The sequence below is a fragment of the Pimephales promelas genome, chromosome 9 (assembly GCF_988280905.1).
Source record: "Pimephales promelas chromosome 9, fPimPro1.hap1.1, whole genome shotgun sequence".
Taxonomy (NCBI): Eukaryota; Metazoa; Chordata; class Actinopteri; order Cypriniformes; family Leuciscidae; genus Pimephales; species Pimephales promelas.
In genome coordinates, this window is record NC_142777.1 from 7963390 (window position 1) to 7983662 (window position 20273).

Here is a 20273-nt window from a genome sequence, read left to right on the forward strand (position 1 = left end):
AGGCATCTAAAGATTTATATGCCCTCAGTTTCTATTTACGATCGGTTTCTCTATAAGGTAGGTGTAGAAGTCAGGCCACTCAACCGAGGTAACGTACGTTAATCCTGTCAGATCATCCATGCATTGAGTGAGCGTGTAGGCGGCTACAGGTCGGCCAATCTGGTTCCGTCCGTTAAAAATAACTTTTGGAAATAACAATCGCGGTCCTGGACACTGAGTGACCTTACACATTAAGATAATATCGGATTTTCTCCAGTCATTGTTAAAAAAACAAGCTAACAATCCTTGCTAACTAGCGTTAGTGAAGCGGCCAGAGGGATCTTTCTGCCTCCACCCACAAAAAAAACGTCACCAGGTTTACCAACTGAAAGGGGGTCTATACATTTTTAAATATTGCTCTGTACTTGAGCGACCTCTTAAAGCATTATGATCTATGAGCTATGATTATGATTTGTGATCTCAAAATTCTATCCAGTTGATAATACCTAGATTATCAAAATCGACTGCTGGTGGCAGATCCTTTTCCTATTTAGCACCAAAACTCTGAAACAGTCTTAGCATTGTTTGAGAAGCAGAGACACTCTGTCAGTTTAAATCTAGACTAAAATCACATCTCTTTAACCTAGCATACACATATAAAATTATACATTACTATTATTCAAATCAGTTAAATGATTATTAGGCTGCATAAATTAGGTCAGCCGAAACCGGGAACACTTCCTATAACGCCCGATGTACCAATTACCAATTACATGTTTATTCCAAGGTTTACTGTAATTCTGGGCCCTATCCAGATCAGATGGTGGACCTGCGCCTAGACATGACCACAACGCATCCTAGAAGTGTCAGCAGATTGTGTCAACAAACCCGTTTCCATACCGTTCTTCAACCAGATGGAACTGGATAATATTCTGATTGTTACAAACCAATCTGACTTCTGACCTGTAATGCTGCCTGAATCATAATCATACAATATTCGTTCGTTGGCCAGAGGAGAACTGGCCCTCGACTGAGCCTGGGTGCTCCCAAAGTTTTGTTCTCCATTCTGTCACTGATGGAGTTTTGGTTCCTTCCCTTTTTTCCTTTGTTGCCATTGGCTTTTGGCTTGCTTAGTTGAGGACATTAAATTTAACATTTAATTTAATATTCAACAATAATATTGATCAGCCTGCATTTACACCATTATATGAGAACTGAATTGAGCTGGACGATGACATCACAGTTTTCTCCAGAGTATAAAAACTAAATTAATAATTTGTTTACAACTAAAATGAAACATCACTGAACTTAATTAAGCTAGACTGTGACGCTATTTTCTTCTGGAATCAAACTTTGTTGCATTATTTTCCTGTTATCTCTACTGTATTGTGCACTATATAAATAAATTTGACTTGTCTTAAGCTGGAGCTGGTCTCTAAAACACACATTCACGAATCTCAATAGTTTTTAATAGGATAAAATGAATGGAGATCTCGTGTTTTTCCGTGGGTGCTAGAGCCCACGAACACCCACAGGATCGGCGTCTATAGTGGGTGGTTAGAAACCACCTACAACCATCAGCAACTATCCAGAACATCTGAGCAGCTGGGAGCAATGTGCTAGAACACTGTACTTCAGAGAAATGGCCCAGCAATCACCCAGAACACTCTAGCAACTGCAAACGATCAATCATAACAGCGTAGCAACCACATAGCAATGCCCTAGCAATCCGACAGAACACCTCAGCAACTGTTTCTTTCTCTCTCTCTCACATACATACACCTCAACGACCGTATTACAATGAGAACGAGCACCTTAACAACCGTACAGCAAACAGGGCAACAACCCACAAGACATAAAACATTATGTATTTCTTCCACAAAAATAGAAAATGATTTGGTAACACTTTATAATAACTACACGCTAATAATAATTAGTTAAGTATGAGTAAACCATTAATTCATCATTCATAAAGCATTAATAGACATTAATAAGCAGTTTATAAATACAGCTATAAACATTGCCTAAAATATTATATATTATTATTATTTTCCACTTTTACCAAGTTAAATCTTTTAACCAGCATCAGTCCTCATCATAACTACCAAAAATGTATTCAATTTCAGGATTTTAACCCTTTAATTACCAGTTTTGTTTGCGAAACCATCGATTTGTATAAGAGGAAAAAACACAAAAATTCAATTATTTTCAATAAACTAAATGCAAAGAGAAAACTTTAGATTTGGATTATCACAGTCCCACTTTGCAAAAAATCCCACTTAGCGCGTTAGAGACCAAAAATGGCCACCTATTAAACATTGCCTATTGCCTAAAATAAGGTGCATTTCCACCCATAGGGAATAAATATGTAGTGACGTCATCTGGTGGAATACACTATATAATGCAAATATAATGCTTTTGCTTCAAAATGAAAGGATGTTTGTGCAAAAATCATGTTTCATGTATTACTGACAGCCTCAGATTTAAACAACGTTTTAATGGGTTTCAATGGGCCATTTTTGGTCTTTATGGTGCTGAGTGTTACTATTTGATCTACACAGTGTGTGTTATACACATTTTGCAAAATGGGATCACATTTTTTTACATGTATCCAAAAAGACACAATTTTGCCAAATTTCATACCATTTGCATTAAAACAGCCAAAATGGTCAAAGAAATTAAACTGCAAAAGACCAAAAATGTCCCTAATGCAGCATAAGGGTTAAACAACTGGTTTGTAAATAATGCTATACTTCATTTAGAAATTATTAATTGATCATTAACAAAGTATGAAAATACAATTATTAAACGCATTATAGATATGCGTATAAATCAAGAAAAAAACATGTATAGCTATATTTATAAACTGCTTATCAATGTGTATTCATGTTTTATAAATGATGAATTAACTGTTTACTCATGCTTAACTAATGATTAATAGCGTGCAGTTACTATAAAGTGTTACCAATGATTTAATCTATTTATTTATTTATTTAAAAAAACACTAATAATTCAAACAATGATTTGAAATCCCCTATTCTGTGATGAGTAGCCATGTTCTGAACTACTGTATCATCAAATGATAAAAATCAAAAATTATACCAGATATCAGGGGAAAAGCCTTAAGAAAACCTAATTAAATTAATAAATAAAAACATTATTGTTGTACCACCTTCATTAAACATGCTGATGTAAAATCAATAAAAAAAAAAAAAATTTAAATACTTGTATGTATTACCATGCAAGGAACATACCTCTCTGACATTTTATGTCTTTTTTATTAAGAAAGAAAACTTATTAAAACTTGAAATTAGCAGTTTTCATTTGAAACCATTAAAGTGAATATATTGAATACATTACTAAAGGTGCATCACATTATCGGAGTTTCGGAGACATTTTGCGCACAAAACAGGTCCATTGTCAGTTGTGTAATGATGACTTTTCTGTTGGTCAGCGCAACGAATTAATCACCTTAAGCATGAACCAAATCTGCATGGGGATCTTTTTTCTTCTTCTTTTTTACCCTCATGCAAACTCCTGATCGCACGGATTGTAATTTTGGAATGACTGGATTTCGAGCTTTAAGAACTTGGTTTAATGGCCAGGGCTTCAACACATGAGCTGTGTGTGCTACATCGCTGTGTTTCCGTTTCTTTCTTCATCATCCCGATTCTCTCTGTGGAGGGGAACATCTGTCACACCTGCAGTGTCACAATCTGCTGTGGAGAGAAGCGAGAGCTTGTTCTGCTCATGACAGGGTCGGCCATGAATGCAGAGACATTCAGATATCTGAACTGGCTTTATCTTTGTGGGGCCGCTGAACATTAAGTACAGAAAAACATATTTTACTGTCTCTATGTTCATATGTTTTTAAGTAAATCAGTCAGTATATTTGAATTCAATTATTTTTGCCTTTTATTTAATATTATGAGGCATTTGACTTGGTAAGAAAGGCTGCAATGACTCACAGACTATAATTTCATGATGTTTGAAACTGCTGGATGAGTAAAATATGATATTCAAGCTTTTCAGTTTCTGCTTCTTGAGTTAAAGGATTAGTTCACTTTCAAAAAACTTTTGCTGATAATTTACTCACCCCCATGTCATCCAAGATGTCCATGTCTTTCTTTGTTCAGTCGAAAAAACAATTAAGGTTTTTGATGAAAACATTCCAGCATTTTTCTCTAAATAATGCACTTCAATGGGAACCAAACGGTTCAAGGTCCAAAAGACACTTTCAGTACAAACTGCAAACTGTTCAAAGGGCTTTAAACGATTCCAGACGATGTAAAAGGGTCTTATTAAGTGAAACGATCACTCATTTAAAAAAAAAAACAAAGTTTAAGTTTTATAAGCTCTAATGCTCGCCTTGCTCTGTACTGTGACTCACGTTCGTGACTCTCCTGAAAAAAACTAATCTTTTTCCGAGTCAATTCCTTCTGTTCGTTCGTTGAATGAACCAAATGACTCGGAAAAAGATTCGTTCATTTTGATGAATGAGTACGAACAGGAGAGTCACGAACGTGCGTCACAGAACAGAACAGAGCAAGGCAAGCATTTGTGCATATAAAACTTAAACTTTGTTATTTATTTATTAAATGAGCAATTGTTTCGCTTGATAAGACCCTTATTCATCATCTGGAATCGTTTAAAAGCCATTTGAACAGTTTGCAGTTTGTACTGAAAGTGTCATTTGGACCTTGAACCATTTGGTTCCCACTGAAGTCCATTATATGGAGAAAAATGCTGGAATGTTTTCATCAAAAACCTTCATTTCTTTTCCACTGAAGAAAGAAAGACATGGACATCTTGGATGACATGGGGGTGAGTATATTATCAGCAAAAGTTTTTTGAAAAGTGAACTACTCCTTTAAATGCATTTCTACTCTTCATATTGTTAATAACAAGCTCTTTCTCATTAGCTCAGAAGTAAACCACTCACAGGAAGTGAATCTCTCTTCTAGTTTCACATGACTCAGTTTTCAGCAAATGTCATTCTTCTCTGTGCATGTGGACTAATCACAAACTCAGGATCCATTTTAACGTTTATAATGAGGGGTTGAACTTATTCGGTTTTCTCAAAGCATAACCAATCCTGGAATCCTGAGTTTGTTGAACTCACTTTGTGGTACAGGACACTTATCAGTATTTATTTTGGGACATTATCCCTCAGATATCTTTCCAGTCCCCTAGAATTGATTTGATGATGAGCTGCAGTTACAAAGCAGAAACACTTTCGTAACACCGTGTTTCCCTCCAGCAGGCTCGTGTGCAAGGCCGCGTCAGTCATGCGCCTGATTAAATTCTAACTTGCACTCATGAATGAAAGGGACGTGAAATGGCAGGATGTTGTTCTTACTGCTGCTGGGTATAAGGTCCCGGTGTGGAATGAAGAGTTTATATCCGTAGTGTTTCTCCAGAACGTCGGGTAAGATCTCCAGAGCAAACAGCTCCTCCTCACTCATCTCTCGCTCCACTGACTCCAAGTCCACTTTGGTGTAAGAGAGGTAGGCGTCATATTCTTTGTTGTCTGAAAAGAACAGATAAGTTGTACACTTTCAACTTATGTTTAATGTATTATTTTAAATCGATTTAATATAAATCTAAAAAACTTCAAAATATGAGAAACAATATTCATACAAAGTAAAAATAAAAAATGACTTATTTATTTTTTCTATAGTGAGCTTTATTTGCTTTTAGACAAACTAAACAAAACCATAAAAGTAGCCTACACTGTATGCCTTTACTTTGACTTTATTAACCAACGCCTTTGCTGCTGAACTTCGATTATCCAATTCAACCACACCTTCAATGTGTGTTGAATTTAATATATATATATATATATATATATATATATATATATATAATTATTATTATTATTATTGCTGAAGTAACTGTGTTGAACTTTCTTGATCTTCTGCAATCCAGAATGGCAGCACAGCTGAAAGGTTTGAGTTGCGCCCTCTACTGTACAGACGTGAATTTGTATTTCTTTCAGCGTAAGGTTTGTTCATTTCACTTTCACTTTTTCTGTACATTTGGCAAAAAAAAAAAAAGTTTCACAGATGATTTATAAAACACAGTCTCATGAGAATTTGTTGCTATTTCACATTTTTGGAAAATTGGTGGCAAACTGGTACGGTCTCATTTGTATGACCAGCTCTCACACCACTAAGGGTTAAGTTGGTGGGTGCATGGGGTGGTGATGGCACAGTGGATAAGACGCATGCCTTTGGTGTGAGAGATCCGGGTTCAAACCCACTGTGAGACACCAATGTGCCCCTGAGCAAGACACTTAACCCTTAGTTGCTCCAGAGGCGTGTGACCTCTGACATAGATAGCAATTGTAAGTTGCTTTAGATAAAACTAAAAGCGTCAGCTAAATTAATAAATGTAAATATTATATAAATGTAAGTTTAGGGCTGCAGCTTCACGCTTAATGAATCACAAAAATGTAAAAATCAAGCTTTCTTGTGAGATTAGTTTGAATGTGCTTTGATGAAAGAATAGACCTTATTCAGAGCAGCGCCATGACAGGTATGAAAGTGAGGCTGTGAGGGATGGACTTACCGTGTTTCCAATGGCATCCGCAGTAAAAAGCTGAATAAAGCGGCTATATTACTTATAATTTTCCACAGCTTACATTGTCGGGAGTTTTTTTTGTCAACTGACATTTCTTTGAAAGATATTTTTCCAGTGTTTCATGAGCAGAACAATCCGAAAACACATTAAATAACAGTACAGCCCATTGAAGAGATGCATGTCTATCCCTCACAGCCTCGCTTTCATTCTCATTAAAATGCCGTGAATAAGGCGTATTGCATTTTGCATTACTAGACAGCACCTGGTTGTTTATTAAAACAACAATCGTTTAAATTATTGCAGTGACTAATTTGTTTATGCCTCCTACAGGGTTACATGATTATATTCAGTTAATTCATTCATTTTTCTAAGTAATGTTAGAAAAAACCAACATGGGTAACACTTAATCATTAGTTAAGCATGAGTACAGTTAATTCATCATTCATAATAGACATTAATAATCAGTTTATAAATACAGCTATAAATGCTATCTTCATGATTTAAAAGCGTATCTATAATTGGTTTAATAATTGTACTTTAACCCTTTATTAATGATCAGTTTATCATTTCTAAATGAAGAAATGCATTTTTATAAACCAGTTATTTAAGAGTTTTCAGTGGTTCATACGATTACTTAGAGCTTTTAAACTTAAATGATTAATAAACTATTTAAATGTACATTCATACATCGTATCATTCAGACATAGTGATGGTTACTTAGTGTGTTGATTAATGCTTTATTAACATGTATTTATGCTGTAATTCAGGGTTAATTCAGGTAGTTATAAAGCATTTAGTGGTCAGTTAACTATGTTTGTGAGCATCTAAAGTTCGGACTATTCATGCTTTGTAAAGCATTTATAAAGGTGCATCAATCTTCTAAACAGTAAAATGTAACAAACACAACACAGTGATACAGAACTTAGAAATATTTAACAGCCTTTAAATCTCCTTTATAAATGCTTTACAAGGCATGAATAGTCCTCACTTTAGATGAGCTCACAAAATAGTCAACTGACCACTAAATGCTTTATAACTACCTGTATTTACTACATTTACTTACACTTTCTAAGTGATCTTATGAATGACTGACAACTCTTAAACAACTGGTTTGTAAATAATGTTATACTTCATTTAAAAATTATTAATTGATCATTAATAAAGGGGGAAAATACAATTAATATAAACGCATTTTAGATATGCTTATAAATCAAGAAAAAAGCATTTATAGCTGTATTTATAAACTGCTTATTAATGTCTATTAATGCTTTATAAATGATGAATTAACTGTTTACTCATGCTTAACACATGATTAATAGCATGCAGTTATTATAAAGTGTTACCAATACTTGTCAAAAAAAATCTGCAAGATTAGTTTTATACATATATTATCGTCCTGTGTTCTTATTCCCATTCCCATTCCCATCATATTCTGTAGGCCTACCCAATCATAATCTGCAAATACATAATCATGTACATTGTACAATGTCTGGTTCAATTTCAAAACATGAATCGCTCCTTCATTTGCTCCCACTGTTCGGTTGTGAACAGAGATGTTGCGACATGAACAGAAATGCTCTCTATGCTCTGTCTGCACTTTCTGAATGTTTCAGCATAGGTCAAGAAGCACTTCTGTGGCCCTAGACCTGTTGGTTTTTCTGTTTGGTAACTGTGCCATTGGATACATTTAATTCTGTAAAATGACTGAATTGTTTTACTTGTGATGCAAGTACAGTACTTTGTGGTTTAGTTGTGATTAAGCTGCTCTCCATGAAGAATTTTTCTGCTTTTACTTCCAGTAAATTGTATAGCTAACTGTTTCTTACATGTATTTTTAGGCATGTTTGTAGGGAGAAAGAGACATTATTTAGAGCCATCTGAGATGATCCAAGTGTCCAGGACAATTAATGGTTATTATTAGTTGTAATGTTATTATTACTATTATTACGTACCATCATCTGCCTCATCGCTGCCGAAGTGTCGCCGGTAGCACAGCATGATCTCCACATTATAGCACTTATAGATGGCAGTGAAGATCCCCAATAACAGCATGATGGCGCCTAGACCACCAACCAACTCCAGCCTGTACATATCTACATGAGAACAGAAACACACTTTCATCACGTCTTCACTGTCCAGGGTGATGTGCAGCAAGTGAAAGGGTAAAATCATATTGAATCAATCTTCTTTATTTTTATACATTTAAAAAAATCCTTTCTCTTTTTTGTAGCCAAGGTCATAGTAGCTGTTCTTTGGGGAAAACAGTCATTATTCCACCTCCACCTTTTAATCCATATCCATAGATTTCTAAAGAATGGATTTCATATATGTATCTGGGATTTATTACTTTAGGCTGACTGAGTGACCTTAAAGGGTTAGTTCACCCAAAAATGAAAATTAAGTCATTAATTACTCACCCCCATGCTGTACCAACCCCGTAAGAACTTCGTTCGTCTTCAGAACACAAATGAAGATATTTTTGATTAAATTTGAGAGGTGGATCCCTGCTACAAAGGCTCCTAAGGGATTGAAACTTGACGGCCCAGAAAGTCAATGAAGAAAATGTTTAAATATTCCATGTGACTACAGTGGCTCAACTATAAGTTTATCAAGCGACAAGAATACTTTTTGTGCAGAAATAAAACAAAAATAATGACTTTATTCGACTATTCCTTTTCTTCGTTCTGGGCCTGAGACGAGAGTTCAAGAGATTTCCACGACGCATGCGCGAGAACTGATCTGAAGTAGTTGAAGAAGATCGCAATTCTCGCGAATGCGTCATGGAAATCTCTTGAACTCTCGTCTCAGGCCTACAAGGAAGAAAATGAATAGTCTAAAAAAGTTGTTATTTTTGTTTGTTTTTTCACACAAAAAGTATTCTCGTCGCTTGATAAACTTATAGTTGAGCCACTGTTGTCACATGGAATATTTAATTTTTTTTTCAATGACTTTCTGGGCCGTCAAGTTTCGATCCCTTAGGAGCCTATGTAGCAGTGATCCACCTCTCAAATTTAATCAAAAATATTTTCATTTGTGTTCTGAAAATGAACACTTTTCGGGGTTGGTACAGCATGGGGGTGACTAATTAATGACTTAATTTTCATTTTTGGGTGAACTAACCCTTTAATTCACAGGTAAGTTTCATAAGCCAAAATACGCAGCAATACGTGGAATGGACTGCAAAAAAAAAAAAAAAAGGATGATAAGTCCCATTTTTCAAGCCCACAGCACAAGTGGAGTTTCAACGCATTCTCATCCCAAAGCGCCATATACAACGCTTTTGCAAAAGCATAAATATCCAACGCACATGGCACCCTTTAACGTCTAATGAGACGCTTCGGTTATGGTTAAGTTTAGGTATGGTGTAGGGTAAGGGTTAGACCACTAGGGGGCGCCTTCTGCCCAAATATATCTGCGTCTCATTTGACGTTAAAGGGTGCCATGTGCGTTGGATATTTACGCTTTTGCAAAAGCGTTGTATATGGCCCTTTGGGATGAGAACGGGCTCGGAGTTTATGTCAGCGCCCGCTATTGGTGTGGAAAAGCAAAGCAGTCACATCTTAATCAGTGAGAGTCACAAAGTTACACAGAGAGCAAGTACAATTAATGGTAGAATTGATATTTTTAGGATGAGGGAAGAGAACAAACGATAATTCACTGAGAACTCTCGGTTGATTGAACCCAATGTTACTCGAGGTAAGCCGGTTCAAAACCATGTTCTGGAGTAAGTTCAGTCAACCCGGAGAATGAAGATCAGAGATAACGGTGACACAAAAAGACATTCTCAACCGAATGCCGAATCCAAGAGTTACCATGGAAACGGATGCTAAGAAGAAGCACACCATATATGTTAAATGATGATTTACATTCTTAGTGCATTTCGCCACATTTTCTTCAATTTTTTAAGTTTTAATCAGTTTGTTTATTACTGTGAACAACAGTATTTACTTTTATGCTAGAATTACTTTGTATGCTAATTATTATACATACAAGAACTAACAAAAATTGTTGAGTGCTACCTTTTGAGTGCAGTAAAATAAGAATTGCTGCCTGCTCCGGAGCAGGTTGTGTTGAGAAAATAATTTTCTATGGCCACTTGCATAGCCTCTCAGTTTTTGGAACCGATAGTTGAGGTTATCTGCTTCTTCAGAGTAAACTCACTCAGGTAAGATGCATAACCTTCTTTGTGGAAAAGCCACAGATCTACCGCTTTGTCGACATTTGAGCTTAAAACATACAGAACATCACTCCCAGTGATTTACCTTTCTTCTGCAGGATAGCACTTCCACTGCCACGGCCGACGTGGTTCTCAACATTACAGGTGTAGTTGCCCATGTCCATCTCATCCACAGCATCAAAGATCAGAGACAGCTCCACCTCCTTCTCCCCAAGAAACTCTCGCACCACCCTGCACAAACACACATGCTATCTATACATACATATCTATATATATATATATATATATGTATATATAACATAAAATGCAGTATTGTAGTCGAGACCAGCTCACTCGAGTCCGAGTCGGGACCGAGACCATAGAGAGTCGAGTTCGAGTCGGGAGCGAGACCATAGAGAGTCGAGTTCGAGTCGAGACGGAGGTCAAAGAGAGTCGAGTTCGAGTCGGGAGCGAGACCATAGAGAGTCGAGTTCGAGTCGAGACGGAGGTCAAAGAGAGTTGAGTCCGAGTCGAGACCGAGACCAGAGAGAGTCGAGTCCAAGTCGAGACCGAGACCAAAGAGAGTCGAGTCCAAGTCGAGACCGAGACCAAAGAGAGTCGAGTCTGATTTGAGACCGAGACCAAAGAGAGTCGAGTCTGAGTCGAGACCGAGACCAAAGAGAGTCGAGTCGAGTCGAGACCGAGACCATAGAGAGTCGATTTCGAGTCGAGACCGAGACCAAAGAGAGTCAAGTCCGAGTCGAGACCGAGACCATAGAGAGTCGAGTCCGAGTCGAGACCGAGACCAAAGAAAGTCGAGTCCGAGTCGAGACCGAGACCATAGAGAGTCGAGTCCAAGTTGAGACCGAGACCAAAGAGAGTCGAGTCCGAGAGTCGAGTCCGAGTCGAGACCGAGACCATAGAGAGTCGAGTCGGAGTCGAGACCGAGACCATAGAGAGTCGAGTCGGAGTCGAGACCGAGACCAAAGAGAGTCGAGTCGAGACCGAGACCATAGAGAGTCGAGTCCGAGTCGAGACCGAGACCAAAGAGAGTCGAGTCCGAGTCGAGACCGAGACCATAGAGAGTCGAGTCCAAGTTGAGACCGAGACCAAAGAGAGTCGAGTCCGAGAGTCGAGTCCGAAGTCCGAGACCGAGACCAAAGAGAGTTGAGTCCGAGTCCGAGACCGAGACCAAAGAGAGTCGAGTCCGAGTCGAGACCGAGACCATAGAGAGTCGAGTCCGAGTTGAGACCAAGACCAAAGAGAGTCGAGTCCGAGTCGAGACCGAGACCATAGAGAGTCGAGTCGGAGTCGAGACCGAGACCAAAGAGAGTCGAGTCGAGACCGAGACCATAGAGAGTCGATTCCGAGTCGAGACCGAGACCAAAGAGAGTCAAGACCGAGTCGAGACCGAGACCATAGAGAGTCGAGTCCGAGTCGAGACCGAGACCAAAGAGAGTCGAGACCGAGACCAAAGAGAGTCAAGTCCGAGTCGAGGCCGAGACCATAGACAGTCGAGACCGAGAACAAAGAGAGTCGAGACCGAAACCATAGAGAGTCGAGTCTGAGTCGAGACCGAAACCAAAGAGAGTCAAGTCCGAGTCGAGACCATAGAGAGTCGAGTCCGAGTCGAGACCGAGACCATAGAGAGTCGAGTCCGAGTCGAGACCGAGACCAAAGAGAGTCGAGACCGAGACCAAAGAGAGTCGAGTCTGAGTCGAGACCGAGACCATAGAGAGTCGAGTCCGAGTCGAGACCGAGACCAAAGAGAGTCGAGACCGAGACCAAAGAGAGTCAAGTCCGAGTTGAGGCAGAGACCATAGAGAGTCGAGTCCGAGTCGAGACCGAGAACAAAGAGAGTCAAGACCGAGACCATAGAGAGTCGAGTCTGAGTCGAGACCGAGACCAGAGAGAGTCGAGTCCAAGTCGAGACCGAAACCAAAGAGAGTCGAGGCAGAGTCGAGGCCGAGACCAAAGAGAGTCGAGTCCGAGTCGAGACCGAGACCATAGAGAGTCGATTCCGAGTCGAGACCGAGACCAGAGAGAGTCGAGGCCGAGTCGAGACCAAAACCAAAGAGAGTCGAGTCTGAGTCGAGACCGAGTTGAGACCGAGGCCATAGAGAGTCGAGTCCGAGTAGAGACCGAGACCATAGAGAGTCGAGTCCGAGTAGAGACCGAGACCATAGAGAGTCGAGTCCGAGTAGAGACCGAGATCATAGAGAGTCGTGTCTGAGTCTAGACCGAGACCAAGCAGAATCGAGTCCGAGTCGAGACCGAGATCAGAGAGGTTGGATAACCTAAAGTTGTGTCTGAAACCAGACTTAAAGTTATCTTCAAGAATATGTAAAATATTTGGTGGTAACAATAAAATTGGCACCATACTCACAGTAAACCAAATATACCATGGAATCATGTACACTGTAATAGTAAAAAGGCCACATAGTGGTGTAAAGGTAATTTTATAACAATTATGACTGACAATTATTAAAATTAGTAAGTGCACTTTCACATAACATTACTGCACACAAATTCTGTGTGGCTCTTATATGCAAACTGAATTATTGATGATACGGCAGACGTTTTCAATACATAGTTGAGCTAGAGGCTCCACATCACATCTGACCTGGGTCCTGCTGCATTTGCGTGCCACGAACGTTATAGTTATAGTCGTTATAGTTGTTATAGTCAGTTGCGCACAAGAAAGTTAGCAATCATTGGGCGTTTCAATCAAACAGCAATTTAAAGAAATATTAACATACAGTAATAATCATGAGATATTTTGAATGGGACTCGAGTGGACTCGGGAATAAGTCCGAGTCCTAATATGTTCGAGTATGTTCGAGTCAATTCCGAGTCAAAGTCCATGACAAGACGGAGACCATTAAAATATGGTCTGGAGACCGAGTCCAAGACCGAGTCTCGAGTACACAACACTGCTTAAATGTAAATTCATGTTCATTGAATATGTGTTATATGTAAACACTATCTGAATGCAACTAGGAGAAATATCATGGCTTTAATGAATATACTGAACAAACATGGCCCCTGTATAGGAAAACTTCATCCCTGTTGTGCAGTTTCATATTTCAGTCTGAATATGTTCAGACTTTCATTTCTTTAACACACTGCCTCACAATATTTGAAGGTTCTCTAAGATGAACTGCTTTCCTTAGATCTCGCTCTCACTTTGGATTCTCTCTTATCTGAACATGCGTGGTACGAAACCTAGATGAAACACCAGTGACTTTCATTTTTCAAAATAGCTTTTCTGTTCCAGGAAAAAAAGAAATGCAGATTTTTAAATCTGATCGCTTTCAAATTTATAGCAACAATTAGAAATGAAAAGAGGCTAAGCATTCATTAATGATTTTGCAACATTTCCACCATGCTTCATGTTGATACAAATGAGCGATGTCAAACAAACCAAACAAAGAAAAAAATTGACATTTTATAATCATTGATATACTGATATTGTATACTAAAGTATTTATATACTTCATAGAAAATGCCATCCTTTCAAACCTTAGGCTTACAAAAGAAAATAAGTTAAATAATCTAATAAATTATTCTCCAGAGCTTTGTCAGTTGTGACATTATGCAGCCTCAAGACCAGCTTGTTCTTTATTCTTCATTTGTGAAACATGAAGAAATCTCCATAAATAAGGCTCCAGCATCTCTTCCTATAACGGAGGAGCATTAGTCACCTGAAATGAGAGAGTACTTCATAAAGATCAAACAGACATCAGCTGATAATGGCTCAACTGATGAAGCCCTCAAAGGAATTATGCAGATGAAACACTGAAACAAGGTTGCTTATTATAACAGATGTTCTTCAGTGTTTCCTGGTTTTGAATGAGCATTCGGAAATGGACACATTGTGGTTGATTGAACTGTCCCTTTAATGTGTGCCACCTATAGCAAATATTTTACACTAGGGTTTACTATCCTTCTGCTGACATTTGGCCCCTCAATCTTGGTGGAACACAATTACTGAATAGGGGGCATAACATAAACTTTGATTGTTTTATATACTGTACCAGAAAATCTATTGAATGTTGAGGTTTTTGAAAGTCTCTTCTGCTCACCAAGGCTGCATTTACTTGATTAAAAATACTGTAAAAGCAACAACAACAAAAAAACAAACAAAAAAACAGTTTTCTATGATGAATAGAAATAAACCCCAGCATTTACTTTAAACAGATTTTTTTATTTTATAATCTGTTATGCCACATTTAGTGGGCCAAAACAGTATTTGTATTGTTTGAAAGCTGAGACTTTGTTTCATATCAAATGTATGGTTGCCAATTTGGCATGAGATATACAGTACTTGGGCAGAGTGTGAGTGCGTGTGTGTGTGTGTCCATGTTCAGCTGAAGAAAATGTGAGTGAGTGAACATCTGAGATACTGAGTTCCCCTGCTGGAGATCTGCATGTCTTCAGAGTTTACACTTCATGATCTGAACACATCATTTTTAAAATAATTGTAAATTTCAGACACTTGTGAAACATTGAACACCCAAATGCTCACAATGGGTAACTGGCAATCACTCGCATATATTAGCAATAATAATGACAACATAACTCAATTCTACTTATCAGAAAGTCATAGTAAAGACTTTACTTCCTCGGACAACTATGGAAACTCAGAGTCCGACAGAAAGTTGGACTCTAAATATCTATTAAAATGTTAAGAAAAGAGTCCGACAGAAAGTTCTAGATGGTTGTGGAGTGAACATCATCCCTCATCGAGTGCTATGGGAGAAACCACATTGATCAGTAGAACAGCTCGTCCCTCAGAGTGATCCCTGTACATCCAACATACATCAGGGAAACACACTGGATGGATGGTCAGTCCATTACAAAACGTACAAAAACGTACAATGTGAAGTTTGGTGGCGAGGGTTCAACTAACAGTTTGATTACTGATGATGCACTTGAACAATTTGTATTTTTGAACAAAGCGTGGTGGTAGTCTTATGCAAAGAAAATATATTTGCTTAAATTTGAACAATCAATATATTAAATGATTTAATGAAATGATAAAGAATATATGACGTTAAAGGATGAGAATGCGTTGCAATAATATATTGTTAATATATTACAATATGTTGAGTAATACATAAGGATTTGACACTTTTTATTTAAGTGACAATATATTGTCTTGTATTTTCAGGCATACTTCGCCAGAAAAGCAGATTAAATTCAATTCAATTGCAAAATGTGTTTTTTTTTTTTTTTACATTACTGTTATCTTGGGTGAATCCATTCAACCCTACCTTTTTGTTCATGCAGCAACAAAAATCTATTCTATTCTTTCCAGAGTAAATTTTTTTGCACCCTTGTCCACTAGAGGTCTCTGTGCCCTCAGTAATCCTCATGGATGTGTCACACCTGTTTTCCTGGAGGTTGTTAGTGTTCTGTTATATAATCATAGTCTGCTCTTCAGTTTAAGCTCTGGGAAATCATGCATGCTTTATCTATTTATAGTTTGTTATTCTTAATTCAAGTAGTAACAGGTAATAAGCCCCCCAAAAACAGTACCTGACTTCACTCTCTCTTATGTGTCCTTCCAACTCCTCTACAAACTTATCCCCCTTCATCCAGTAGATGATGGGCTTAGAATCACCACTGTAGCCGAAAAAAGCCTTGCAGTCCAAGATGAGACGCATGCCTGCCAAAAAAGAATAATAAATTATTAATAATTTTTAATAATAAAACATCACACAAATAATATTTTATTTCTTCACTCATTCAAGATTCAAACGCAGATCCTACAATGACCTGGCTAAACAAAACCCATGTATAACAAGTGAACACTTTAAACTGGTGTTTCAAGGGCAGGATGTTTAAAGGATTAGTTCACTTTTGAAAAAACTTTTGCTGATAATTTACTCACCCCCATGTCATCCAATATGTCCATGTCTTTCTTTCCTCAGTCGAAAAGAAATTAAGGTTTTTGATGAAAACATTCCAGGATTTTTCTCCATATAATGGACTTCAATGGGAACCGGATGGTTCAGGGTCCAAAAGACAGTTAATAACAGTTTCAGATGCAGCTTCAAATGTCTTTAAACGATATCAGACGATGAATAAGGGTCTTATCATGCGAAACGATCGGTTATTTCAAAACTTATTCCAAAAATGTAACTTTTCTAAGGACAAATGCTAGCCTTGTAATATATTGTGAGGCGCGTTTGCAACGTCACGTAATACGTAATTACATTCAAAAGGTCACGGGCGACGTAGCCGGAAGTACAGAATCAAAATCGTCCGACATCGTTGTTTTACCTTTTAATTCCTTTTTTGTAAACGCCGTTTGAGTTAGTTTTCACGTTCAACCTATGCGTTCAACTTGTAAACACTCTGTAGTTCTGGCTACGTCGCCCATGACCTTTTGAACGTAATTACGTATTACGTGACGTTGCAAACGCGCCTTACAGAATGGAGAAAGGCTAGCATTTGTCCTTAGAAAAGTTACATTTTTGGAATAAGCTTTGAAATAACCGATCGTTTCGCATGATAAGACCCTTATTCATCGTCTGGTGTCGTTTAAAGACATTTGAAGCTGCATCTGAAACTGTTATTAACACTATCTTTCGGACCTTGAACCATCCGGTTCCCATTGAAGTCCATTATATGGAGAAAAATCCTGGAATATTTTCATCAAAAACCTAAATTTCTTTTCGACTGAGGAAAGAAAGACATGGACATCTTGGATGACATGGGGGTGAGTAAATTATCAGCAAAAGTTTTTTCAAAAGTGAACTAATCCTTTAAGAGAAAAGCAGCAAATGAATAAAAGCCAAGTGTAACCCTTTGAAAGAACTAATGCATTGCTGCAGTCAAATCAGACCAAGACCCTTTAAAAGCAACCAAAGGTCAAAGTGAGGAACTCACAGACATATATTCATATTCTCACCCACATAGAAAAGGAGCTTGTTCACTTTCACTGGGTGAGTGAAGTAAACATGCCCACAGCATCTTGCGCATCTGTCTGTGAGACGCCCGCCAACACTGCCATCAGACAAACACTGCCATCACTTTCAAATGGAATTTGGTAAAATAATAATAATAAAAAAACGTACCAAAAAGTTTTTTTTTTTTAACAGCATTCATTTATCTGAATTTAGACAATTTTAAATAAACATTTTAAAGTGAATGTCAAGTGGTGTAACAATATTTAATAATAAATATTGCCTTAAACCTTACACATCCTAATCATGTTCTCAGACACCTAAAGCGCAATGACCCATTTCCCACAATAAGCCGTTTGGCACCATTTCATTACGCTGACCTGCTCTTTCTACACCTCCGGTCTCCGTGCATCTGCCCACTGATAGAGCGAACGCTTCCACCCACGTCCACTTCTGTGTTGTGCAGGCATTGCTCTTAGATTTAGTGCTCTCACTATAATTGAGGAAGATGTAGCGCACAATCCCGTACCAAATATGGGTAAAAAGACAAAACCTATGCTTTTTTAAAGTGGTCTTTAAAAGCATAGATCTGGATGCAAACACTTTTATGCTCTGAATCCCTCAAATGTTAAAACTTAACATACAGTTTCATTAGACCAACAGTATGGAAATGCTTCTTTTAATTACATGAATGCTGACTGAATAGAGAACTATTGTTTTCATGTTGCAGTTCTGCTAAGACAAGCGTATTCTGAGTAAACTCACTACCATTAGCTACCTGCTGAATAATACTGCTTTATTTACTGCACTGATCCACTATTCTCATATGCTGATTATATGCAAATAATGTCTAAAAACCCTCCAGGGCTTTCAACAGCATTAACAGCACAGGCAGTGAAGAGCTTCCTCTGGCTGTAATTACAGCTTTTAAGAGACAGAAAATGGTAGGAGATGCAAATGAATGAGGCTGTGGCCAGCTACAATGTTTTAATGGTGAATAATTATCCAGTTTGCTCCTGTAATCATATCCAGTGTGTCTGAGGATAATTGTGTGTATGTTACTAGGATGAGCGACATCAAATTCACTGTTGAAGAATTTGCAGATGGTTTCTCATACATAATGAAATACTTCTTCCTCGGTGATCAGGGTCAACCTTGCATGCAATCTAAACGTGAGCTATGTATAGAGCATTTCTTTCAGTTTCACATTCATTTTAGTCTACATATGTAAGAATCACGAACATCATCTGGTGCTCAGAATAATCAAAATACTGTTTTAAGAATTGGACTGAAGTAAAAGATTGTTTAAGACCATTCAACCTAAACATGGAATAGCTCAAAATGGCTCTTTCAGACTAAATTCTGAGCATGTGTTATCTTTATGTATGTTGTATTGTGTTACAGTACTAGCACGTACAGTGTCCTTACATAAGAAAGTACTGGGTATTTAAATGGGTTAAAGTTAGGTTTAGGGGTAGGTTCAGGGTTAGTACCAAATTATTACCCAGTTATTGTAATTAATATATCAGTATGCGGAACAGGACTGTAAAATAAAGTGCTACCATTTATTGTTATGTTAAGAGTTAAATCTGCCTGTTTGTTAGAGTACTAGGTTAAGTTATAACTTGCACACACCTTAAATACAAACCAGGGCCTAAAACTAACTTTTTGCCACACAAGCTAATGGCCAGTGACTTAAAGGATTAGTTCACTTTTGAAAAAACTTTTGCTGATAATTTCCTCACCCCCATGTCATCCAAGATGTCCATGTCTTTCTTTCCTCAGTCGAAAAGAAATTAAGGTTTTTGATGAAAACATTCCAGGATTTTTCTCCTTATAATGGACTTCAATTGGAACCAGGTCCAACCGAGGTCCAAACGACAGTTAATAACAGTTTCAGATGCAGCTTCAAATGTCTTTAAACGACACCAGACAATGAATAAGGGTCTTATCATGCGAAACGATCGGTTATTTCAAAGCTTATTCGAAAAATGTAACTTTTCTAAGGACAAATGCTAGCCTTGTAATATATTGTGAGGCGCGTTTGCAACGTCACGTAATACGTAATTACGTTCAAAAGGTCACGGGCGACGTAGCCGGAAGTACAGAATCAAAATCGTCCGACATCGTTGTTTTACCTTTTAATTCCTTTTTTGTAAACGGCATTTGAGTTAGTTTTCACATTCAACCTATGCGTTCAACTTGTAAACACTCTGACTCTGTACTTCTGGCTACGTCGCCCGTGACCTTTTGAACGTAATTACGTATTACGTGACGTTGCAAACGCGCCTCACAGAATGGAGAAAGGCTAGCATTTGTCCTTAGAAAAGTTACATTTTTGGAATAAGCTTTGAAATAACCGATCGTTTCGCATGATAAGACCCTTATTCATCGTCTGATATCGTTTAAAGACATTTGAAGCTGCAATTGTAACTGTTATAACTGTTGTTTGGACCTCGGTTGGACCTGGTTCCCATGGAAGTCCATTATAAGGAGAAAAATCCTGGAATGTTTTCAACAAAAACCTTAATTTCTTTTCGACTGAGGAAAGAAAGACATGGACATCTTGGATGACATGGGGGTGAGGAAATTATCAGCAAAAGTTTTTTCAAAAGTGAACTAATCCTTTAAGAAAATGTTCC

The 20273-nt window shown here is 37.9% G+C and overlaps 1 protein-coding gene across 2 annotated transcripts in view; it reads right to left on the reverse strand.

The window, feature by feature from the left end:
- Positions 1-20273, reverse strand: part of il1rapl2 (interleukin 1 receptor accessory protein-like 2) — a 501200-nt gene that overhangs the window by 3212 nt on the left and 477715 nt on the right. For both annotated transcript variants that reach the window (XM_089134720.1, XM_089134721.1), the window contains 4 exons: positions 16259-16388; positions 10824-10969; positions 8514-8654; positions 5339-5509 (listed from right to left, as the gene is read on the reverse strand). In XM_089134720.1, coding sequence (XP_088990846.1) covers positions 5339-5509; positions 8514-8654; positions 10824-10969; positions 16259-16388 — 588 coding nt within the window. The remainder of the gene's footprint in view (positions 1-5338; positions 5510-8513; positions 8655-10823; positions 10970-16258; positions 16389-20273) is intronic.